This window comes from Triturus cristatus, chromosome 4_2 (genome assembly GCF_964204655.1).
Source record: "Triturus cristatus chromosome 4_2, aTriCri1.1, whole genome shotgun sequence".
NCBI lineage: Eukaryota > Metazoa > Chordata > Amphibia > Caudata > Salamandridae > Triturus > Triturus cristatus.
Genome location: NC_140586.1, coordinates 378656364 through 378683883, shown reverse-complemented (window position 1 = coordinate 378683883; position 27520 = coordinate 378656364). Strand labels below are relative to the sequence as shown.

The 27520-nt window shown below is 39.4% G+C and overlaps 1 protein-coding gene across 2 annotated transcripts in view; it reads right to left on the bottom strand.

The window, feature by feature from the left end:
• DENND1B (DENN domain containing 1B) overlaps positions 1–27520 on the bottom strand; it is a 1072082-nt gene that overhangs the window by 453337 nt on the left and 591225 nt on the right. Inside the window, exons 7-8 of one of the 2 annotated variants that reach the window (XM_085601835.1) lie at positions 15181–15261; positions 12874–12933 (exon numbers count right to left, since the gene is read on the bottom strand). In XM_085601835.1, the coding sequence (XP_085457961.1) occupies positions 12874–12933; positions 15181–15261 (141 nt within the window). The remainder of the gene's footprint in view (positions 1–12873; positions 12934–15180; positions 15262–27520) is intronic. The other variant, XM_085601836.1, reaches the window with a different exon arrangement.

Here is a 27520-nt window from a genome sequence, read left to right as displayed (position 1 = left end):
AATTGAAGCCCTGGACTTGAACAGTGTGATCCAGTGAAATTTGCAGCTGTCCAAGTTACAGGACTTCAGCTGGTCACCATACTTCTTAGAGCAAACTATGCAGAAAAGTTCATACAATAAAATAACGGAAGTACATGAAAAATGTAAACATTTAATTATGACAAACATCAGGAAGAAAAACAAGAACCAATGCTAGGTTCCGCCATGAATATTTCTCTGCATGACTCTACACAATGCAGGGTTCATGGGACCATTTTTCAAAAAGGGTAAGATAATTAATCATAGTTTTGTGTCTGACCTCATTCTACCCTCCATAGGCATAAATGTTGTTACAGAGGTACCTAAGTGAAGACACTTGCCCAGGCGTGGCAGGTTTTTAAAATAATATTTTACAAAATTGCGTATTTTAGGCGGAATCATTCCAGTAGTCTTGATAATGTTACTACCATAACCACCTAAGTCAAATCAACAGATTTCATGAAATAAAGTCTGTAAAGCAAGGGTTACATACAATAGCTAGTTTCGGGACTATTTACAGACACCAAAAATGTAGACATATTTGTACCTTGATAGCGAATAAATACACTAAAGAACTCATAACAGAAACAGCTGAGGAAGAAATCATTTTTTGAAAGAATAAGATAGCCTGGAAAAACAAATACAAGACTCTTCTGTACTTGAAGAGGCTAAAAAGAAATTAGATGATGTTAATAATGAGGTGGAAAGTTATAAAGAATATGTGCTAAAAAAACAAAGAAAATGGAAAATTGTTAGCTGATCTAATCCGGAAAGGACTTATCAGTATTTGAAAATGTATTATTATGAAGAACAGCGCAGTTCAATAATCAGGCCAACACAAATTTTAAACCAAGAAAAGTACCCTAAATCTTATGACTCTTCTTATATAAAAACAGTTTTGAATGAAGAAAATAAGTTTTCCAAGAGAGGAACATAAATGGTGGGATCTTCAAATAGTGATCACTGTAGCAAATTTTCAGTTTTTGGATGGTCATTCCAGATTTTTCACCTATGTCTGGACTCTACTTTTCCTGGCAGTAAAACTCCAAGCAGTAACACTGCTAATTAGAACCACAGTGCTTGTGGCTCTGGCCATAAAAAGGTATTTTAAAATTGCTTGCACCCAATTACTCGATTTAACTGTCCTGTATGACTATTGTGGATGCTGCAGAAAATGCACACATGGAATTGAAGTTAAATGTCATATGCGGGCTGCATCACCCACATATATGATAAAATATATGTCTGCCAGGAGCACCACTGTGCTCTGGCTGAAGAGCAGTTTAAATGCTCACAAGTGACACATGGCACGCAAAAAGTGCTGTTTCCATGCAGGAAAATCTCATTTATATATATTCAGAAGTCACCCTTGAAGTATGTACGGTATGCCCACTGGCAGAGTGTTAATAAATAAAGATCAGCCACACTACATATTATGGTTAGCGTGCTCTAACAGTGAAAAGTAACCCAAACGCTATTTCACTGTATAGGCTTTACTAGGCTTTTCCCTGACCAAACGTTAATTTATATGCAACTGGGAAAATTCTAGAAAAATACTTCCATGTTATTTTCTACTAAATTTAACAGTAAATTAAGATATTTGATAACTAGTGGATATGAAAATGTGCTTTAGGCTGCCTGAGGTAGAACTAGCTTAAAGGCAGTTCAGCCACTCATAATATCTACAGAACTGGAAAACAGATCATTAGCTGGGAGAGTTAACTCATTTGCCAACCTTTGAGTCCAGGATGAGCAAATGGGTGTTAACTGCTGACCAATCAGCACGGATTAGATATCTGGGAGATGATCAAAAAACGGTTAGCAAAATAAAAAGTAGCGGGTAGCACTACCTCTTGAATTGGAGGCGCTAAAGAGGGCTTCTTGTAATCTTTCCCAGGTCTCTCCCATTGAGCTAGGCTCTAGTCACAGAAGGGGAAATAACCACTTTTTTTACATTGTGAAAAAGGATGAGCGTTTAATTAAATATAGGAGTGGCTAAGTACTTGAAGTCAGGCTTGCATGGTGGTTGCTGAGTTCAGTCATTTTGAGACAGAGAAAGCGCTGCAAAAGGAGATCAAGGGTCTGCAAGAAAATAGTTTGGATTGGGCAGTAGAATGTCTACAATCACTGGCCGGTGCACTGCCTAGTGATACATCTGGCACCTCAATTACCACTTCCTCAGAATGTCCCTAGAGATGAAAAAGACCACTATGCTGGAATAACACTCCTGACTCCTGTTGGAGGGAGAGAACTTACTCAAGTTACCTGCATTTTGCTCACACACAGGGATAGAACTGCTCTCTTTGGGTCAAGTGATTGCCTCCTGTTCAACTGCTTCAGGGACACACAAAAAACAAAACTCCAGACTCAAAGAGAGAGGACCCAGCTGATCTTTCCCAGCAGTTGAAAACTAGTCCAATGGCAAGATCTTTGACCAGAATGAGGTGTATCCTACCTCTGCCCCATCACAGTTGGCCTGAAGTTGTTCCTTGGTCCTGATGGACAATTGAGTGCATTATTTTTTCCGAAAAATCATATCTCCGGTTCCCTTTACACTATTTTAATGATGTTTGTGTCCTTTTGCTTATTGAAGATTTTTTGTATTGGTTGGGGGATATTATGGCGCTTTTTCTTGACTTTAAAATTATTGGTGCTGCTTGAACTTAACATAGCCCAGTGGCTGAGGAGGGATTCTATCAGAACGGACTTTTGACCTCACCAGATTACGTTTAATAAGTTGGCAGAAGTCACCATCTTAAATAAACTATTTCCGAAAATGACTATTCTTTTCACAAAATCAATGGGGACAGAGTAGGAGGGATGGGGAGGGGTCACTTTCTTGAACCCTCCCAGCCACAACATTCACAAGAATGAATCAGAATAAAGCACCAGAAATATTGATACTACCAAATACAACGGGCAAAAATCTGGATCTCACTTATCTACAAATCTTACCAATGTTGATTATGAGAAGAACAATTCTTGCATTCCCTGATAAAGTTAATCGTTTTGATGTTATGAAAGATATCAGAGCTTTTCTCGTAAAAGTTGCCTTATTATGTATGTCACAGAAATAGAATATGGTAATTTAAAATAAATTGGGGCTTAAATCGGTCTATGATTTTAATCAACTGTAATAGAAGTAGGTAAGGAGGTATCCATTTTTGAAAAGATGGCTTAGAGATGATCTTGAAAACTATTCCTAGGGAACAAAAAAATTTATCTCAACATCAAGTGAAAGCATTGGAAGAGCCAAGTAAAGATAACACAGTGATCATAATCCCAGCAGATAAAGGGTGGGAAGAGTGGTGCATAACTTTGAGTATTATGATCCTCTATTTATTAAGATCTTAACTTTAGAAAAATATTAGCTTGAAATTAACAATACATATCTGAATAAAATTAAGAAATAGCTAAGGAGAATATATGGATTTTTCCAACAAGAGTTCCACTATCTCAAAACAATCATCCAACAATAACAGTCATCAATGGGCTCCCAAATATCCATACGAGCATACTAACCCCTATGAGACTAATATAGTGAAACTTAAATTCAGCTACTGAATATTTAAGTAACTATGCAAATACTTTTAAGTAAGAACAGAGATCTTACATTAAAGATAATTCCAATATGGTCTCAAAAGTAGAAAGCAACACCTTCCATAAAGATGAAAAAATGTTGGCAACATTTATTATATACAAATAAACCACAAGACAACACCATAAAAGCCATGAAAGATCCTCCAAAAACATCCATTACTGGAGGATTTTATTAGAGAATTTACAACAAAATGCACAGAAATCATATTAAAAATATCATTTTATATGAGGATGAGCTATACCTCCAAACAATGTGCAAGCATTGGAGGGACCTGTACTCCAAATTTGGCCTGTCTTAAATTAATGTAGGCCCATTTCTGGACAATTCATAATAAGGTTGTTGCTCCATTCTTTTTAAAATAGCACTTGTTGGTCACGGTTCACTGCTAATATTATTTAATATGGAGCAATTCAGTATAACTACTAAAACAATTTATGGAATGGTTCAGTTTAGGATATAAGAACCTTTGGTTTACAGCATATACAAGAAAAGTAATAGTTGGGTTCCTGGATATAAAGATTAAGGACAGCAACGGTATACTGCTTGTTGATTTTTTTTTTTTAACAAAACAAATTGTTCTTAATTGTATTATATTATGGGAGTTACTATCCATAGTGCTAAAAAGAAAGTACTTGTTTTGTTAACTGGTTTATGCTTAGGCAGAATTATAGCAGAGAGAGTTATTTAAAACATAACAATATTAAAGACTGAGCTCCTAGAAAGAGGCTACCTGTGAAGAGCCCAAAGAAAAAAAACTGGAAAATCTGAAAGAGCATTTTGCGAAACAAACTTACAGAGTCTTAGCAAAAAAATAAAAAATGTGTATCAATAGGACTTGGTCAAGTTTAAAGTCCCTAAGGCTCTGATCAGAAGGGCAGTCAACATTCCTTAAAGTCACTCTGGTGATCCTGGGATCAGGATGCAGGTCCAGTCCTTTTACCCAGCCAGTAGGGCATCAGCGTAGCAGTCCTTGTTGCAGCACAGCACAGCGATCTTTCCAAGTCTTCCACAGGTCCAGCGGTATACTCCAGAGTTGGGTCTGAGGTTCCAATATTTATACCTGGTGCCCGCTTTGAAGTAGCTGAAGGTTCTGGAGGGTTCCTCCTCTAGAGGTTCTTAGAATCTCTTGACTCCCTACCCCTGGACCCAGATTGTCTAGGGTCGCAATAGACTAGTGTCAAACCATTTGTGAGTGTGCTCAGGCACAGCCTTTTTGATGTGCAAGTGTGGTAAGTGATAGCATCTCCTCCTCATCAAGTCAGAGATAGTCCATCCTGCCAACACTTATGGTCCTTTGTCTCACTGTCTGGCAGCAATACACAATAGCCAACCGCCAGCTACGACTAGTGACCCCAGATACAGGCAGCGGACATCAAATGGTTGGGGAAAGAAAATGGCAACTTTCTAAAAGTGGTATTTTCACAATTATTACTTAAAATCTGACTTTACCATTAAAGAGGACTTTTAATTCCAATTCTTTAGACTCCAAACTCATTATTCTTATGTGCTCCAAATTGAAAGTGATCATTTATTAAATATAATAAGTTAACCCAATGTTACCCGATGGGAGAGGTATGCCTTGACTAAAGTGAAAAACAAATTTAAGAGAATTCACTACCAGGATATGTAAAAGTACATGTCCAACTTTTTAAATACACTGTGCCCTGGGCTGTTGACGGCCTAACCTAGTTGGGACTTGGATGTATTAAAAAGAAAGGCTAAAGCCTAACAAAAGGTTTATTTTGCCAGGTCAAAATAGCAGGCCGGAGGCAGATTTAAAGGGCTACTTAAATGGGTGGCACAATAAGTGCTTTCGGCACAATAGTAGCATTTAATTTACAGGCCCTAGGTACATGGAGTACCACTTAACAAGGGACTTTCCAGTAAATTAAATGTGCCAATTGGGTATAAGCTAATTTTACCATGATTACCGGAGAGAGCACAAGCACGTTAGCACTGGTTAGCAGTGGTAAAGTGTGCAGAGTCCTAAGAGTCAACACAAACTGGTTCAGAAAACAGGAGAGTGAAAGTAAGAAGTTTGGAGATGACCCTGCAGAAAGGGCCAAGTCCAACAGATATACAAACTGTGATTTAATATAGAAAAATATTACTCTTGGAGCAAGAGTGGGTGATATTACTAAGAAACATCAATTGAAAGAATGGGTTTGTATGTTTAAACTAATAACACAAAGAATGGTCTACATGACTCAATGGCATTTAATATTGAACTGAGATTGAGAAATATCATGGTTTATTCTGATCAATGTTTATTAAAAAAAAGAGGGTTTATTAACTATTTATATGTTGGAGTAGTAATCATCTTATAACTGTCAGGCATATATGATTTAATAAACTCTATGGTTGAACTGAACAGTTATTTTCTTTTCACAGTGTACAAATTCGAGGTGGTTTAAATTTGGTTATGGTCCCCTTTAAAACACACTAGGACCAAAGATTAAATAAAATGTTCCCAATATGACAGAATGGAGGCAGCCCTAGCTCTCTGCTGTGTCCACATGGGTTTAACAGAGAGTCTGATTTTAGACTAATGTAGTAGACCACTGAGAGTTTGCTTTTTAGGTCAATAGCGAAAGAAAATCAGTTGTAGTCTCTCTTCAGTGGTGGATTTCTGCCCATACCCAAGTGCAATGATGTATGGAAGATATAAAAAAAGCACAGGTAAGTATTTGCCCTTCCTTCTGAACTTACAACCATGCCCAACATTTGATTCCATGGATGTTGCATTCAAAGGTAAGGAGGTTACGTAACGGTATGGATCCTATAGGCAAACTAAATAGTTTAGAATGACAGAACTGTATATAAGGTCAATAATATGCTCAATGGATAATTTTCTTTAGTGACAAGTAGGCTTTTTGATCGAGAGGCACTATGAGTTATCTCAGCAAGTTATGCAACAGGCAAAGAGGAAAGATTTCACAAGCTTTCTTAAACAGTTATATGGCAATAGGAAAATAGAGATACCATTGGATCTCTCTTATGGAGCACTAAATAAATGGCAAGAAAGACCCTATAGAACCTACTTTAGACACAAATATTTAAAAGAAGTATGGTATGTGCATATTGACCATGAACGTATTTAATGTTTAGACTCATTAGAGTAGTAATGTCGTGGTTGGTTGGATGATGCAGATAAAATTCTTCTGTTTATGAATTAACATAACATTTTTTTGTTAGCGTGGCATAAATCACAAATAGTAAGCACCTATTAATTCAGCTACTTCCATAAGGAACAGGTAAAAACTCCAGGACTTGTCTATATTGATCCATTTTACCCTTCTAGTTATGTTCAGATACCTCATACTGATAACATCCCATATGGACGCCACAGGCAATACTTGTGAATTTATGAATTGCAGATTGGATCAATTTCCTGACCTAAGGGAATAGACATGGGAGAGTCATGCACAATTTGATGTATATTAACACTGGAATATAAAATTTTAATTTAGCACTCCTCCATGAAAAATGAATGACATGCTGAATAAATGCATAATGCTTATAACTGAAGACGACATATTTAATAAGTTATATAGAGGAGAATGATTGTCAGCAAGATACAAGAAATCTATATATGAAGAAACATATGGTTGGCCTAACTATGACTTTATTTATATTGTCTTTTAGCTATTTTGAAACTACTTGAAGAATGCGCAGTGTTCTCAAGGATTACCCAGACAGCGAGGAAGAGGAGGAGGGCAGCCCGGAGATGCCGCATGCCAGGTAAGTAGTTTTAATTTACTAGTATGTAATGTAGATTTACTTGTTAATATAGGGGGGGTGGAGGCGGGGGCTGGCCAACTCCGCTCTGCTGCAGAGTACAGAGATTTGCCTTTTCTGCGGAACGCGGAGGAGGCAAATCTCCGCGGGCGGAGCGGAGGTCTCTGCCCGGGGTTAGAACAGAGGAAGGTCTTCAAGATCATGAGGATAATCTGTGGCAATTCACATATAACATACAATGCCCCTATCCCGGAAAAGCAAGGCAAACTACTCACAACACAGCAGGAAGCATACTGGGACAAGCACTTCAAAGAAGCCTTGAACAGACCGTTACAAACAATTGAAGCACACATTTAAGAAGTAGAGAGAGACTTTGATGTGAAAACCACCCCCCAGAAAGAAGAATTTGTCACTGCCATTGATCTTTCAAGAACTGGGAAGTTCCTGGCCAAGACAACCTGAATGAAGAAATATTCAAGACAGACCCTGACACATCAGCCAAGATACTCTAACCATTATTTTTTATCTTAGGGGAGGGAAAGACAGTACCAGACGACTGGACCCAAGACATCATCATCAAGATTTGAAAGAAGAGAGCATTAACTAACTGTAACAACTGATGTGGAATAATCCTTCAGTCAATCCCCAGTATAATCCTGGTGCAAATCATTATACAACACATTTCCGGTGTTGTGGACAAGCAGTTGAAGAAAGAACACGCAGATTTCCACAAGGGTGAGGGTGTGCTGATCAGATTGTTACTCTTCCTAACATCATAGAGAAGTTCATGGAGTGGATGAGACAACAAGCTCTGAAACTCACTACCAGCCGGCACTAGAAGCATCCAGTAGCATGCACACTTTAAAAAACTGTTGAAAACATGTCTGTTTCCTAGATAACTGCACAACCCACATCACAACAACAGAGCACAGAAAACAGCTGCACCCTCAAGTGAAATCCTCAGTTTACAACTCGCAAAGTGCAAACAATTCAAACAGCAAACTGCTTTGAATTTCAGCTAACCTTTCATATATAACTATTATGGCCCACGATTCTAAAAACCATAATACGAACCAGTCAGCGGCTTATCCATCACCAGCATAGTACAGCCAAAAACCAGACTTTGGTGGTCATCAAGCTTGAAAACACTTTCCACAGAAGATTAAAACAAAGACAACTTCCATCCTACTACACAATCGTCATGGTGTAGCATGCTTCTCATGTAGGCAAGCACTTTAGTGCCCTAATTAGGGGTAGCTTTTGAGAGTATCCACCATGTCAGCCTCTGGTGATTACTGAAAGCCTAAGGCATACTGCAGCAGAAAGTTCTCTTAATCAAAAACTTCTATGATAATTTTACCTGCAAGGTGTGAGATTGAGAGTATAGATTCAAAGTCAAGATCAGAGTGAGACAGGGATGTGTGATGCCAGCTTTTCTCTTTCAACTAGTCACAGACTGTGTGATGTGATGCATAAAAGAAGACCCAGTCAGACACATCAGCTGGACCTTATTCTCTATACTGGAGGACCTTGACTATGTGGATGATGTAGCCTTTCTTTCTCACGAACACCAATATATGCAGGAGAAGATGACTCACCTCAACATCTATGCACTACAAGTAGGCCTGAATATCAACACTAGGATATCAGAAGTCATGCCACCCAACTTCCCACACCCTTTACCAATCAAGGTGGCTGGAGATGACATAGCCAGGATGGAAGAGGTCACCTAACTGGGCAGTATTATGAGACATGGTGGCGGGGGCAGGCAGTGACCTCAAGAGCAGACTGAACAAGGCCAGGAAAGCCTTCAGGATGCTGAACAATGTGTGGAGGTCAGCGCAGTACAGTACTAACAACAGAGCTGCATTCTGTTCACACATTTGTATGATAAGAATGCTGGCACGTAATGAAAGTGACATCACCAAACTGTCAGCATTCCACCTCATTAAACTACGGAGAATCTTACTAATTGTCTGGCTACAAACCATCTCAAACTAAGAATTCCTCAGCAAGGCAGAAGGACACCATCATTATTAGAAGAAAATGGAGATGGATAGGACACACCAGACACCACCAGAAGAGAACATTACTCCATCACAAGAACAGCTCTGCACTGCACTCCTGAATGCAAAAAGAAACAAGCATTGGCATAGCCAATAGGTCTCGCCTTTGGGACCTTATAAGTGTTTAGCCATCCAACAGTTGCATAACTAAATACTTATAAGGTCCCAAAAGCGAGCCCTATTGGCTATGCAAAGCGGCCGTGCGGCCGCGAAAGTGATCGCGATCAAACATCAAAGCGGCCGTGAAACCGAAAGTAATGGCTGTAAAGCATGCACTGTGGCTCTAGGCTGGCCTGGTATCACTTTTTGGAGCCCTCTCAATAAGTCCCGCCAGACCAGCGCATGCGCTGGGTCAGGCGAGACCTAAAAAGGCAAACCTAAGAACACATTGAGGAGAAGTGTGGAATTAGTACTGAAGACCCTAAACCACAGCAGAGGCACCATACAGACACCTGCTTTGGATACACAGAAGTGGAGGCCATTCATTGCTGCCCTACATGCTGACCAGCATAACGAGCAGTAGTATAGAATACCTCTCATACTGGTGATTATAATAATTACTGCTGCTCTGCTAACATTTTTACCATGATGAACTGGCCAAATTGTGGTTGGTTATAGATAGTGTTGCGATAAAAGGCCAGCCATTAAAAACATATAAACACATTGAATTAAAGACTACCAACACTAGGATACTGCTTACTCAGCACTTCAAAATATATAGTGATATATGGAGATACCAGGCAGGGTGTCTCTCACGCATTGTGATAAACCTCCGTATAGTTATGTCAACTCAAACTTCAACTAAAATAGTTCTTTAACAAAGTCAATCAAGTTGAAAGTAAATAATTAAAGACCTATTCAGAAGATGCAGTGGTCTTCCAGTTACTCTGATTGGATCCTTAAATATCATAAAAATGAACATCATGACAAAAATATATTACCTATGTCATGCAAATTCTCTTAAAAGAAAGAGAAAGCATTTTCTGTATATTCACTATTACTATTGGGCTTTATAATTAAAATATTCCATGACATTTGTTTTTATCACATGAAGAATCAAAATTGAATAATTGGGTGCAATCCACGAATTATCCAACAGAGCATTTTCTTAAAGAATTTTCATATCTTATACGATTGAAGATAATGAAGTTCAAAGCAATACAGCAAACAATTAAAGAGATGGTTTGAGGTTGCACCTAAATTTGCATACCATATTGCAAACATTTGAAGCCAGACGGGTCCCAGGTTCCGAAGAATGCTTAGACGCTCAACTGAACAAGATCTTTGCACTAATGAGCTTCATGTTTTGGAGAATTATTTAGAAATAGTGGCTTCCAGTTTTGGGCTTTATTAAGTTATAAGAAAGTAGGGCAAATACCAGCAGTAAAATGTCCCCTGTTAAAATCATGGGTGACATTACTAGAGCTATAGGATGCAACATAACAAATCCTGAACTTTGAAATAAGTCTTATTAGTCCAGGCACCACAAAGAAAGAAGTTGACAGCAATTTATATAAATATCTCTCGAAAATGAATGAAGTTAAGATATAGCCAGCATTGAAATATTGGGAAGGCTAAAGTCACAAGTCAAGTGACATGTGTATTATTAGTACTTTGCATAAAATATTTATGCATTCAGCACTTCAAAGAAGTTATGTTTTTGCACAATATCGGATATTTTGCACACTGAAAAAAGCTGAGCAATTTGAGAAAGACCATCCCAATAATATATACTCTAGATACTGGTATCTAGGCTTGTATATGATCCTGGTTTGTAGAAGTGTAGAATTATTTGGGGATGGTGCTAATACAAAATATGGTAGTCGACAGAAAAATAATGGAATCAAGCCTTTTAAAGTGACTATCTCTAAACACTGAATTAGAGCAGAAATTCTTACCACTGAATGTGGTGAGATATACTTCTATGCATAATAATGGTAGATAATAATGGAAAGAATTCATGGGCACCGCTAACTGTAAATGATTAGCGGGACTAATAGACAGTTATGGATGAAAATGAAAGATTCCAACTCTTACAAGGTCCATTTAGCAAGATGAATTCATGCATCTGCTGAAAAACAATGACAAAAGGTTTATGATCAGTGAGAAAAATGATTTCTTGCAACCAGCAAAGAAAACCTAAAAAGTCCTGCTGCTCATGTAAATGGAAAGGTCCCCCTCTCAACTACACAATTTCACATTCAAGGTGTCACCATGCAAGAGGCAAATGCCACTGTAAATGTTTTCTATGGACTCTGCTGAAGCACAACCCCCACTCCATATGCTTTTGAATATTATTAAACTCCATCCATTTCGGTTGAAGTTAGAACAGACACAACACTTTTATTGGTCTTTTTAAAGCAGACTATTTTCTAAATCATTTATAAACTGCATCTTGTTTTCTCATTCCTCCTCTACCTTAGTTTCAGGAACAGATAATGTTCATTTTTGGAATATGCAAAAGAGTTGATGTACCTGTACTACACAACCTACATTTTAACTTTGTTATTATCATTTTAAACCTCCTGTTGAAGTGGTGTCTTGATCTGTTAATCTTTCTTTATCTTTCAAACTTCCAAAGACTCTGTAAAGCATCCATTTTGGGTGAGTAGGTTACTTCGAAATACCACCCACTGACGAAGTATGAGTGAATGAGTTAGGGAGAGTTAAAAGTCTAAAACTGTATTGTGTTAAGTAAAGATGCTAGCAGACTATATATAGGAATTATGGACTAATAGAGATTACCACCCACAACAATCCCCCTCCAACTAATAATCAGAGTAATGTTATGTGGCAAAGACAAAGCTGTTCCATGAAAACTACAATGACTAGGAGCACAAGGCAGAACTATGATAAGTGGATTACACAACTGAAATGGCCATTAACATAAATTGAAAAACCTAACATAAAATTAAGAATCACAAAAGATGAAAAGATGCATCACATACCAGAATTGGCGAAAAAGACAGTTTTACAAACCAAATGTGAAAATTAATAATAAGAATCACAATAAAACTAATATTCTATCTTCACCCATATAAAAGAAGAAACAAGGACATAGCTAATCTCAGTGTCATTGTCCTGAGGCCGATGCAAATTGAATGGCAAGGCGCTGTTTTGTTATGCACTGAAAGAACCTTTATAATTGTTATCTTTACCTTTATGGTAGGACTCCATGAAGAGGACACTCATTGGCAATAGTAAAATGTAAAATGTTATTATTTCCTTAAATGCCTTGACACATTCTACAAGGACAGAGGTAAAAATGGGCATGGAAGAGTTGACAAAAGTCATCTACCTCAAAAATAAATTTACATATCGCATATGATCTTTAGGAAATTTTCACACAACAGGTAAACTAAGACAACCATATGAGAAAAACAGAAATCTACTCAGCTACTGATTAAATGATTTGATTAGAAGATCAAATGTGCCCATGCATTCACTCACCAACAGGGGGCTTGGTGGAGTTTTCATGATTTGTTCACTTGAAATAAATATCTGTTGACTCTTGTACAACATGAGAAGAGTGTGATGTCAATACACTGTCACACAAAGTCCACATGTGCTGATTAGTGTTCATATTCATCCTTTGTGATCCTCTGATACACAGAAAAACAACACTATACTATAGATACATATTTTATTAGGCTATGTGTGCATATACCCCATAATAAATAAAGTTTATGTGAAAAAGGCAACATTCATCTATCAAACATATTCAATAGGCTACCAAAACTTTCTAGTTGAAAACCTTTCCTGTACTGTACAAACGGCTAATAAAAGTTTTGAAAACTACCAGTAACACTCTATACTGTACAATTTCTGATCTTATGTTGTCTGCTGTACCATTATTTATAGAAAGAATATCACTGATGTATACAGGTATAGATTACTTCCCAAACCAAGACTCCTTTCATAAGAGGCACAATTTGAATGATCTCTCCTGGTTCTCCTGGTTTTCCAAGGAGGATTGGGTTTTCACATTTCTTGTTAAAAGGGGAGCAGATCAGGCTCTTGGATTGGGAGTGGGTTAGGTGAGTAGGAGTGAGTCATGCCCTATGCCAGAGGCATTCTACCCAAAAATAAACCTTTGATGACTGACCAAAGGATTTGTTTTGGGGAATCACTGATATGACAAATTCTTCAAATAGGAATTCCTTCAAGAGAAGCACTGTAGGAAAGGAGAGAGGCTACACTTTCCATCTGTACTGAAGTCTCCAACCTGTGTGCCATATGTCAGAAAGTTGTGCAGTCTTCTTAAAGCAAAATAAAACAATTTGCAACACTTAGTGGGCTTCCACCTCTCATCCACAATTACCAACATGTCTGTCTCTCTCTTATACTTTACAAAACTAATGTTTACTGGAGTTATCTTATACTTATTTTTTAACCAACTCATACGAGCCTCCCTCACTGCCTCTGAGTTACAAAGTACTTGATGGCACAGTATTTTGGAGGCCTATTACATGTGCCTTAAACTGTAAAATAAAATAAAAAACATGCACTACCTTTCCAATGCTGCCTTTTCCTCTGACACACTCCAAGCCACAACTAGGTTTTCCACCAATAACTATTTAGTAAGAGTCATGGCTTAATCTCGGACTTGATGTTTCTTTGAGTCACAAATACCAGTAATAATTCAAACCTCCCACAATTTGTTAAATTGTTTGAGAAATTAAAACATAAAAGAACTCTGACTCATGTGAAACCTCAAGAGAAACAACTTGAATTCTATCTTGCCTGCACCTTGGTTCTTGCCATGAGGTCAAGTGACATGCTTTCTATATTTTTATGTCTTTATGCTGAACTCAATTATCCATATTATTCTTCATCACCTCTTCTCACATATTTTCACAATTAAACATTTGCACTGTCTCTTACTCCTATTATGTTTATTCCTCTTTCTTAGATAGCTTTCAAATATTTCACAGTATAGCTACTCCTTATATTATATATCAATTTTCACTTAACGTTTGCTCCTGCTCTCTCTGTCTTTGGTTCTCTTTGGACTCCCATAAAGACCATGGTCCTATTCCATTTTTGTGACTAATTTAATTACTCAGAATCAAATTTGATCATCGCCCTTTGCTTTTTTGTCTCTTCCAGTACACAGACTAACCTAAAAGTAATTGTATCAGGTGTGGCCAAATGGCTAGAGTGGTCGACCTCGAAGCTGGAGAACCGGGTTCGACGCTCAACATCCTGTGATTCTTGGCAAATCACTTAATCTCCCCATGCCTAACAAAATGAATGTGTTCATCTGTAACGTAACTGGTGCCCATGTAAAGCGCTCTGATACCTTTGGGTTGAGTTTGCGCTATATAAGACTCCAAACATAAAGAAAATTATGACATACATCCTTTCTATAAAAGTGCAAATTATTATTAAGAAAGTGCTACATATATGTAGTAACATATCTGTAGGAATATGTATAATAGCGAATTTGTCACTTGAGGACATGCCTGTGTAAACTGAATATTCTGTATCCTAGCCAAGACAAAATATTACATTTGTTTTAGAAGTGGTACACTAATAGAGAAGGCAACGGAGTCGGTGGGCATAAACAAAAGTAGATTTAGTTGACTTCACCAATGCAGTGGAGAATTACAACAACAATTACAAAATTCAAAAAGAGAGATCAAGTGTTTCATCAATTTCAGTCTTAATAAATACTTCATTGGTACACTTATAGAGATATTTTTATGTAACATGTATTATTGTAATATTTTGAAAGTAAATGGTTAAAATACATACCACACTTAAATTTACAGGAGTGTTGGCTTTTGGCACAGGGTGATTGTACAGTGATCGTAACATATCATTCAAGTCATTTTCCTGAAAGAAGATTAACAATTTTTTAATGAATAAACAAATAAAATATGCACAGCTATTTTGATTATGGCTGCAAAATCATTATTATGCTGCCTGTGTACATTTGAGGTCATTGTTGACAACTTTAGTATTCTCTAAAACCTACCAATATTAAGAATCAAACTAAAGTCTCTTTCACCACCATTATCCATTACCCATTAAATCTTTCTGTGACATCTTGGTTTGCAAACATTATTGCTGGCTCTTTATTTTTGCTTCCGAATATTAACCATTTCTTACATGTTAGTGAAGACGGCGTGTTGCTGCACTAAGGGACAGAGTGCAGAATAACACACATATGTATATATTTATACAAATAATATTTTTTTCCTGCCACTGATGATAATCGACCAGTGAACAGACAAGACAACCACTAAACGAATGGTGAGGTAGGCATTGCTGCGGAAAGCCAATACTACTCTGAAAGTGGTGCTGGAGGCAGCACGCTTCAAGATGTACTAATACATAGAATTTGTGAAGCTGCCAAGCACTAAGCTCAACTTTGTGTATTTGCAATGAGCCCCTGTAATGTGAAAAAGGTTGTGCACTGTCTGATTAACACCAGATCAGCTTGATCTGAAAACTAGTGTTTATGTATTTGTCCTTCCTGTTAAAAAAAGACAAATAATTTACTGTATGCTCCTCAATTATGGTATGATGTGTCATTGGGGAGGAATGGGAGACTGATAATCGTCACAAGCCTCAAGACTTGGTAGGGAGCTAAGGCAGGATTATCAACCACTCAAACTTTTGTTTAAATATATTTACACAGACATGAATGTATATCAGCACTTCGCCCCTCTTCATTCTCCCTATCCTTACATTATGAGGTTCAGTCATGTGAAGGAAACAGACAACTAAGCTAGCCTTGGCCATGACGAAATAAAGAACCGACCCTTCACACAGAAGTCCTCTTTCTCTAGGATGGACTCTGTTTTTTAAGCAGGAAGTTGCGTAGAATGCAGCTTAGCTATCTGTTCATTCTTTGATGTAGGGATTTGCTTTGTGTGGCATGTGCTGTGGGCCTTTTGGCTCCTTCAGAGTTTTTTCGTTCACATCTAGAAACCATGTTTTAGTACTTTATTTCTCACGATAGGTATAGGCAAGCAGGCAGGGGTCCTAAAGACCCGGCATTTTAAGGGAGTGCTCACTCTGGCGCTCTGGGTTGGAGCTCCTCTACATGTGTCATTACAGTCGGGAACTCAGAACACATGCCAGATCTTTCCTTAATGCTCCTATTTTGTCATCGATTTCAAGGGTAGCAACAGCTCAGATATGCATAGTACCCACCATTTCACCACCCCAATAAGACTCCTTCTCACAGCTTATCACTTTCAAGGATCTTTGGCCCTGGGATTTGTGTTTTTATATTATACAAACTAGTAGTTGTAGCTTCCTCTTTTCAGTCTCACATCGCCCACATTTTTGGGAGGACCCCTTTTACGGGCTTTGGGATTAAAAGCAGGATTTGCGGAAACCCTTGGGGTGGTGCAGCTTCTGTAGGGTAACCACCCTCCCCTCCTCTAGAGCTGTGAAAGACCACTATTCCTTGCATCTTCCCTACGAGGCTGCTGTTCCAGGTTAGTACTTTTCGAAGGTATGAATACTCTTTGGAGTTCAGGCATCTATCACATGCCGCACCTAGGAGCTGTTGATGGATTTCAGAGACTAAGGCCTTCAGATAGGTATTTATCTGTATAATTATTCTCTGCCATAAATGTACTGTGACCTTTAAGATTTCAACATACAAACAGAACATGGCTTTGCTGTACAATTAAGAAGCTACATTTGCTTCACAAGGAAAATGCACTTGTGGTCTCAAAGTTCAGGTATTGTGGATCCTCTGGTTTGAGAAAGCCAGCACCTTCATTTGGACTTGGGCTGGCAGGAACGGAAATTCTACTTGTAGAAGGTTTTAGGCTGCATGGAGCGAGCGGTAAGCACTTTACAGATAATACACTGGTAAGTATGCATGCTTTTGATTGATTGGTAGAAGGCTTTGCTATAACTTAGTGAAGTGGCCATTAGGACAAGGATTAGGCTTCTAACTCTTAAAAGTTTTTGCACCTAATATGTCATTTTAGGTCTCGGCTTAGGACTCTCTGTTACGTCCATTCTTCAAAATTATTTGGGAATGTAGACAAGAAGCAGGCTCTATCAGATACTGAGGCTATGCCCCAAAATACAATGCTTTTGGTATGAAATAATGAGGAGCTTACAAGAGGTGGTGGGCAGTCCTCTATAAAACCCTCCTAAATTGGTTAAGATAGGCACAAGGAGAGATGTGGAAATTATGTGATACCTGTAATCTATTTCTGAATGTGGCACTTGCCAAACAAGATGTAGTATATAATTGGGGAAGCCGGCTGTCTCGAATATTGGAAATTTGCAGTAAAAATCTTGATTGGTGTATGGAAGGAGGTGACATACACAAGTCAGGAGGGCCCTGCAAGTTTGAGAAGATTCGGTAGGCATGGTACCACAACTCCAGACTGGAATACCATAGATAGTATTGTATTATCATGGTAGTACAATAGATGCGGGACAATGGATGGCACATAACCCATCCATTATAAAATGTAAAACATTTGTATGGCTATGGAGAGGTTTAAAAGCATGCTCAGTGAGAGCAGACAAATGAGTGCATTATGGAAATATTCAATGCATGGGGGAGGTTATCATATTTATGTTCATCTGCCTTCTTTGGGTTGCTTATGTATTACGATGTTTATAGTGTTACAAAAGCACCAATTCAACATGGTCAAGCATAAAATAAATACTTTCGGTTGCTCATGCTTACATGATCCAATCAAATATTCATGAAATAAATACACATCAGACTACGTTTTTATTCGCTCAGGAGCATAAATACAATACTAGCATAGTATGATACATTCTAAAACTCCAAGCGATGCAAATAAACGTTTGCCTGATGCTAACGCTTGAATGACATCCATTAAATAATTGTGGAAAGACTGGATACCCAACTAGTTTGTGGGCTCCTAGTTACATTCTTTAAATTCTTTAATTTTCTTGAATACGAATCAGACCAACTGTAGCTTAGACCATCTTCATTTTCACAACTAAGACATACAGACGAACAAAGTCACAAATGCAATGTCATTCATTCATACATAAAACCTAATGCTCGAAAAAATTAATAATAAACAAAAACATTTTCCAGAAATTGAAATTATAAATGTAAAAAGATTCTGCATTTCATAAAACATAATTCATTTCCTCTTACATTGCCTTCCTAAAGATAATAAAAATATATTTTTCGCTAAACAATATTCCCATTGTAAAGTGGAAACGGAAATTTGATTTATAAACTTAATATTTGTGCCATAGAATCATGTACACAAAACTAGTATAAATAAACATGATGTGAAGCATAAAATGCAATAGTCGAGATTTTGAGTAACAGGGTACATTTACATTTGCTAGTCTAAGCATGTGTACCTTGAAAAAGACTCGACCTACACTGTAAACAACATCCATAAAAGGAGACTAAGCTAAACTATAACTCAAGCCACTATTTGAAATCTATACTTTAAAATTTTCCAAAAGTACGGTTTATAACTAATGTTATAGAACAAACCACACATTGTTTATAAAATAAACTGCTAAACATGAAAAACAAGTACTTGTTACCAATATGTCCCACAATTATGAGCAACTGCTGATGGATCAGAATTTGGATGCATGGGTAATTAATAGTTCTTAATCCCAGTACTGTGTGGGCAATAAATCTATTAGCAATAATCTATTATGTTCCTGCTTCAGACTTACATCCTGACATTCTAAGCCTTCTGATTAACTGAGTCAATAGCAGGATGCGACTTTAAAAAAAAAAAAAACTTTATTGGTTTTCCAGATTGTCACAAACACTGATGTGTGGGGCCATGGCCACCTATACACGTGTAGGAAGAGAAAATAAGTCCGCTACACAAAAGATGTAAGAAAAGACAGCGGAATGCTATTTATATTTACATAAGTAGTGAATGAGTATACAAAACTAACAATCAACAATATTGTGAAAAAATGCCATGGAGCTGTCTCCTGCACGCTCAGTCAGTCAATCTGTCATTCTGAGGAGGAACGTATGTATTCCCACGAGTCTCACATGAAGGGGTGGCATCGCTGAATGTTTGAGTGATACCTCAGAGTGAGGGAGGTGTTTGAAAAGGTACTGATCCCCCTGCTGTGACCCCAGATGTGAGGAGGCAAGGATTCACTCAGAGATGAGCAATTGACATGGGACTAATGATGCTGTCTTGTTAATAATTTAGGGGTCAGTTGGTGTTTGAGTGTCTTAATCTTGCAGCAAGTGGGAAATCAACTCCATTCTTGTCAGAGATGTTAGCTGTCAGTGTGGTAAGGATGTGTGTTGCATTCGTACTTGTTGGCTGACACCTGCGGTCTGGTAATGATGCCCTTTAAATAAGTTACTGATGGACACCATTAGCAACTCCTCCTCCTGTGTGCACCACTGCTAATGGCAAGGGGCTGGTCTCACAGCCTGAGATTAGCCCAGGATACTCTGCCTTCATCTTGCAGTTTACTACATGTTTTTCTTACATGTTTAACTTACATCAATGGTTAGGAAAGCAATTCACCTCTCCTTGGAGATGTGTGTAGCAAGACAGACTGTGGATCACAATCGGACGGAGAGAAAGTTCTCCCTATAGCGCAACACTATGGCTGATCAAGAACATTGGCTAGTTGAAAGGATGGAAGCTACCACCTTTCTGTTCTAGAAGTCACAGGGCTTTTTGGTCATGGAAAGCCCCCTTGGGGAGGAATCCTAATTAATGGGAAAGAAACAGCCTTTTGCAATATCTGTCATGGGAAAGCAGTAACGTGCAGTCTTCTTCCTGGCTCTCAGAGGAGATAGCGAGGAATGGAATTTTTTGGGATCCCTTCCCTTTTCAATGCCTGGCGACATTGGATAGGGCCTGTTGTATTTGGTGCACCAAGATTGCATCTAGTTTAATGGTTTACATTTGATAGCTAATGTAAGAACCATATCAGAGGAAAACCTTTGTATACGTATTTGTTGTTTAATTAATATAGACTGCATTTTAATAGAAGGTGTGCATTCATCTGAATAGGTAATGAAAAGCCCAGCTCATGAAAAATATAACCCTCCATAAAATTGGTGCTAAAATCTCAAATACACACTGTCCATAAGCATAATGACAGCAACTGAAGATCAATCAAAACTTGTAAAGGGGGCTGACATTAGAGGCTGGTGTAATGCCAAATCATAAATAACGAAATGGTTGAATTAGGTTACACTGACGTAGTGAAGGATTCTTACCCTTTATAGAATGAGAAGAATTAATACATTGCAAGTATAAATAACCACAGATGCAGGTGATTCCCACATCAATTTCAGATTTAGAGTGTTAGCCTTAGCTAATAAAACTAAAATAAAAAAGATTTGAAAAAATAAAACGCCCATATTTTTGCGTTAGCCTACATATTTGTGTGTCACCTATCGTGCCATGGGCATACTCATTAAAACTCCAGTGTCCAACATCATTGCATCTTCAATGATCACAGCATTCTAATGCCAGTGATTTACATCTATCCTAAATCTGAACTTTTCTCCCAAATGAGAGGAGTCTAGTCTCTCAGGAAAAGGAAATTCCATTGCTTAGTAAGTGTCCATTTCACTGGCATTTTGTGTGTCAGCTAACAAGGCTGTATTAGAAAATTCTCTGCAGAATATAGGCTTCACTGTTCTCATCACAATCATGAAGAGAACTAGGTCATTCAAGGAGAACCTGAAAAGGTTTTGGAAACCTAATCATTTCTTAGTCCTGATAAATAGGTGTAATGCAAGAAATTTATTTTCCTCTAAATATAGGACTTTGTTTTTTTGTCACTAAAGGGACTTTCTGTGGTGGAATGGTGAGCTTCCAAGTCTGCTTAGGAGTCTGCAACAGATGGCAGCCTCAGCACAGAAGCAATGTCAACTGGAGCCAAGGAGACCAGAGAAACCATAGCAGCTGAACAGGGAACTGCAGAGGTTTAACCACAAAGACGGACAATATTACTTTTTGAAAAGTCTTTATCTGACTTGTAGAAACAGTTGGGAAAAGATTGAAAAAACACCTGATCCGGTGTGGCATCTGGGAAGAGATTCGAGTTGATATCTCTTAGAAAAATGTTTTTCTCAATTAAACTATTTTAAACATACAATTTGACAATGCATGTCTCATTCATGAACATGCCACCCTAAAATTAAAAATCATGGTCTGTCAGTGCAATGTTTTAATAATCACTAGATCACGGAACAAACATGCACAAAATGTGTATGAGCTCATCAGTAACACCTTGATATCACACCCATAACAGAGACTGGATATGCAGACTTACTTGCCTCCATATTTGAACACAAAGAGCAGGACAAATCATCATACAGGCTGTCAAATGTGATGGGGAGAAGGGTTAGCCATGATCCACAAAAACAACCTAGAAGTTGGCCTGGTATAAGCTGACCACTAATTAAAGTGGGCACCTTGCACCAGTCCAAACAACCCTTATTGATGATTAGGTCAAAGACAACCTTTATTGAAAGCTATCCTAGTAGTAGCTATGGAGAGCAGCCTTCAGGCTAAGTCTCAAAGGAATGCAAAGCAGCTTGCTTTGCCAGATAAGAACCTCCTGAATGACCAAATGAAAGGAGAACCACACAAGAGACATATAAAATATATGTATTTATCACTAAACACTCTCTTCTAACCTCTTTATGAGATTAGAGCACAAAGCACACAATATTAAATCCCAAGAACGACAGTAAATAGCACAATACACAGTAGGCTCCAGGGAGAGACCAAACCACATACTAAGAAAGTGGTATAGCAACCATGACTTAACTGGACAAGGAACCACCCAAAGTAGTGACACAGGGGACCCACGGAGGACGGGTGCAGTGTGTGAACACAGGCGCAAGCTTCGTACAACTCTATGGGAAAGTCACTGTTGGAATGTTAGAGATTAAGGAAACTTCGGAGAGAACTTTAAGCAAACCCTTTTAAACATCGAAGGTTTTTGAGATTACCGAGATACCCGAGTTACCTATCCCAGAGGAGCTGGGTGTATAAGGGTCAAGTGATGTCGGAAACCTTTGTTGTTTTCAATGGCGTGATGCGAAAAAGTGCTGCTGCCTAAAAGATTAAAAGTGTCCGGTGGGATCCAAGCCTGGATCCGAGATGAGAAGAACCTGAAAGCAGAGGGGACAGAGTCTGGGCCACTTCAGAGTGATCAGGGGCACGATAGACGAATGCCCACCGATGTCGGGTGCTTCAGGTGAGAAGATGCGATGCTTGACTCTGCAACCACGGGGACCAGTAGACGGCGAGGACCAAAGTCTGGAGGTGAGCTGTCCCACAAAGGATGTCGAGTGCTGGGGGGGGGTGAGTGTCCGGATAGAACACCAACAAGCCTTGGCAACTGCAACCCAAGCGGGCAGAGGAAATAAGCTTCGGTGGGGACCAGCAAGGTCCTGGGGACTCTCCAAGCTATGGAGAGTCAGGGCACATCTGGAGCAACCAGGAAAGCCCACAGAAAGTCAAAGTTACCTTCACAAGGACCCACAGGCCAACGGACCAGGGATCGTGAAGGGACCTCGAGCTGAATCACAAAATACCAGCCCACGGAACACTCGTAGAGTGTAGGCCAGAAATCTGCAGTGGAAACACTGCTCGGGTCAGGACTACAAGTAGCCCAAAGCACATCCTCAAGGATCGCCGAAAAGCATATGCTGCTGCATAAGTACACGGTACACAGGGGTTCAGGTTGCACAGTCCGCACGAGGGATACCGGGCTCAGAATTGATGAGAGAGCAGATCGACCTCAGAGACCTCGGGAACCCACCTCCTGTGTTGCAGAAATCTTCAGAGTCCTCAGGAGCTCGGGAGATGCAAACCGGTCAGATGCGTTTAGGTGCCTGCTGCTGCAGGGGAGTAACTCCTTTACTCCAAGGGAGATTCTTCAGTCATCCACCGTAGTGTAAATCGTCGAAGTACTTGGTTTCTGTAGCAGAGTTTAGTCCAGGTAAAATATAAAGTCCTGTAGTCAGGGGTTCCTACTTTATACCCAAGGAAGGGGTGGGAAAAACTCAGGGGATCCACCTATGGGAGGGTCTGGACAGAGGGGTGGCTACACCCATGTCCTTTGTCCAGTTTCGCGCCAGAGCAGGAGCCAATGGCTCCTGCAACCGGCTTGAACTGGACTATGCACCGGGACACCAAATGTGCCCCTAGTGAAGACTTCAAACACTCTCAGAGTGCACCCACCCAGCTCCAGTACACTAAATTCTGTCTGGGAGGTGGTCACAACTCCCTGTAACAGGAAACCTATTGTCAAGCCTTCCCCTGCTCGAGCTTGGCCCAGCAGCAGGAGGGCAGACTCGTGTCTGTGGCTGGCAGCATCCATTTTGTGATGCCCAGGTCGAGAAAGCTGGTACCGGGTAACCCGGTGTGTCACATAAGTCCCTCTAGAAGGGAAGAATCATACCTCCCACACAAGTTACTGGTTTGGAGGTATGATTCCAAGGTGTTTGACACCAAACACGACATGTTTCTAAGGAGCCGTTTTAAAGTTAGCATTTACCGCAAGGTTATAATGCACTTAAATATATATGGTTGGCTGCATCACAAGCAATCCCGGAATATAGGTTCCGAAGGCTACAGAGGGGCTGTGCTCATGCAGGTGCACCCTCTCACATAAAACCCAGCACCCTGCCTTCAGGATTGAGAAGACCTGCCATAGGGGTGACTGACAGGTTTATATGTGAAGTGATTTAGAATAGATATAGTGAACCTATATCTAAGTAAGGGGTGCATGCACCACCTTACACAGGCTGAAGTAGCAGACCTGTGGTGTCAGTTTGAATGGTCTCTCAGGGGTGACATAATACATGCAGCAGCCACTGGGAGGCCTCTGGGGTACCTAGGCCCTGGGTACATTGTATTACCATATACTAGGGATTGATAAGGGTACCCCAGAATCCAATCTGGAGTGTACCTAAAGTACAAGCAATCAATTTAGAGGAGAAAGCAGTTAGACCGGGATCCTGGATAGCAGGATCCCAGTCAATCTAAGTCGAAAACAGTGATACACCAGAAAAACGTGGGAGTAACCATAAGAAGCAGATCCTACTCTCCTACACAACCTCACTCCATTGCCAATCGACCTCCCCCCGGCAATATGCACCAAAGTACAGGGCTACTCTTCAGGATATCCCAGAACACAAGCTATAAAATATTGGCATAATAATGCATTATCAGTCTAGCAGAAGCATTCCTGAAGCAATTCTCTCTTTTTTGTAACCTTTTTCTCTGAATACTTGATTACCTCCACTGACCTATCTATAGCCCAACATGGACCTCAAAGTAGGTCCATTGCAATTTATCTAAAAAAAGTTTCCTCCAAAATGATCCGAAAACTGCAGCATAACCCTCACCCCAGTCATCTTATGGGACTGCAAAACGCTAGCCTTCTCAGCGACATTCCCAGACAAACAGCCAAACAATCCCCTTCTTTCCCAACATAAAAAGACAACTACCAATTCCAAATCAGTACTAGAAAGATAAGGCAATTTCAATGTCCAATTCCAAACACAAATCCCGCCATAACCTGTTGCATGCCAAAGACATTGACAAGACACTGCGGAAAACTAGATACAACCTGTCAAAAGGAATCCAATTCTATCTTCATGACCAATACTATCACACATGCACTAAATGTAATACAAAACCATTTATATCACATAGATATATTATTCTGAAAGAGGAAGGGGAGCTATCACAATGGTAATTATAAACTCCTGATGAAAGCAGTGGCTGGTCATCTGGGAGGGGTGATAGGAGATCTGATTTAAAAAGATCCAGGAGGGTACATTCGAGGACAAACACATGTAAGCACTGGAGGTGGGAACAACTAAAAGTAGACATATGGCCACCATTTCTATGAACGTTGAGAAGGCTTTTGATCAGGTGAATTGGGAGATTTTAATGTATGTAATGGAGAACTTTGGTACACTTGCTCTGTTCACAAACTCAATATCCAGATTATAAGAAGGGGCATTAGTGGCTCTCCAGGGTAATCCCAGAAGAGATAGATAATGGCAGAGGTACCTTACAAGGCTGCCATTATTCACCTCTTCTATCTGGTATATTTACATAACCCTTGGCAGTCTTGATGTCAGGAAGGACACAACTCTTAGGTCTGATGCAGTGCCCTCAAGCAGCCAAGATTTATCTACAGCCTGGCAACGTATTACAGTACCTGAATCCAACACAGTCCAAACTGGAGAAAACAGTGAATGCTATAGCACTTTTCACTACTGTCTGTGGCTAAGAAGTCAATACTTCAAATGGGGTACTGTTAGTTCTAGATACAGAAAGTATGAGAGATGTTTAAGAGATGTTTAACCCCTTCCATGCGGGGCGGATTCCCCCGCTGTGCTGACTGCTGCTTGCGCGGGCGTGGTCATGACGGAACGGTTCCGTCATGAGCACAGCTCAACCGACGCTCATGACGGAACCGTTCCGTCATGAGCGTCGAAGGGGTTAAGAGAGAGAATGCATCAAGAGCAGCCGAGCATCTTAGAGTGGCTGTTTGAGCAGTCCAGAATGTGTTGTATGACTAAATAACAAATCCGTAGCTCTAATAAACAACAGCAAGATTCTTGGAAGAGGATACTTTGTCAATTGTGGGAAAGATAAACCTTCAAAAAATATTAGCTAGACTTTGCCTTCTTTTCTTGTTTCAGGCTTTGCTTGTATACATCTGAAAGAAGATTTTGATGATTCTGAGATTCATTTGGGGTGGCTGGACTCCAAGAACCAGTAGATTCAAGTTGTCAAATTCAGTGGAAGAAGCGAGATATTCTGCTGCTCCGCATGGATATTGCTTTTAATAATAAACTATTAACATTAATGACAGAAGAGTGTGAGTTGTGTCCATTCTTATTCAAATTTCTGGGTCAGAAGGTTTAAAAAAAAAAAACAACAAAAAACAAGACTAAGGTGCATTGTGCAAAATATAACAAGCATTTAAGAGATAAGTAAAATGTCCTATTTGGTGTAAGGAAGAATACACAATTATGGGGAAACCCTCAGCAAGCAGAGCAAATTACAAAAGCGGTGTTTCAGCCATGGATTGAGAGAGCCACAGTAACTTTGCATCACTTGATCTGAGGAGCACGGTTTAAATCGTGCTATGATCTGAAAGTTTAGGTCAGATTCTCCCAAAGAGGTATTTTTAAAAAAAATACCTGAAGGTGTGAAGCTGGTTAGTGAGGTATGAAAAGAACTGGAGGGACTTGGGAATTCTTAAAGGGATATGCTGTGAAAAGAGAACTAGGTGACATATCTATAGTATAGTCTAGTCTGCTTATCGGTCTACACTTTCCCTGACATGATGAGGAGAAAGAGAACTGGGAGGAGAGAGCTGGCTTAGAGATAAATTCAGAAGAAATAACATACCGTCAACAGTTAATGCGCAAGGCTCTTATTGGGACAATTGGAACCAAATTCTGAATTTTAGTATAAATGTACCATATTGGACCGGAGGAAGAATTCTGATGGCCTATTAATACAATCTAGGCATCCCTACCCACCAAATGTCAGATTTGTTAACCCCAGGTGCAAGGATTTGGTCAATGCACCAATACAAATTAGAAAGAAATTGGACTGCTACCCATGCACAACCTACTGAACAATACTGTGCAGGAAGAGTTTAATGGTAGTGATCAATCCAATAAGATTAATGCAGGTGCACAGTGGAACACCTAAACCTCTTTTGCAAATTAATAACATACTCAAAGTAACACTACGAAACAGGGCATGTATTTTTAATTGTTAATTGTAAATCCTAATATAGTGCAGAAAATATGACTGGTAACCACACAGAAAGCAAAAAGGAATGTGACTAAGCATGTCATGGTCGGGGGGCGTGGCTTTCCAACACCCAAGATGGCCGCATAGCTCTAAGGCTCTGAGCCTCTGAAACACTCCTAACCCCCAAAATCCGCTCAATTATCCTTGCAGCCGTACTCAATAACTAGGATCGGAAAGTCGCTGCCCTGAGGACTCCCCCAATCCTTTCCAGGCGGTGATTGGTGCAGCAGATCCAGAGATTCTGCGAAGCGACCCCAGACTGGGGCCACAAGGACGTGCGGGCCGTGAAGACGTCCAGAGCCGAG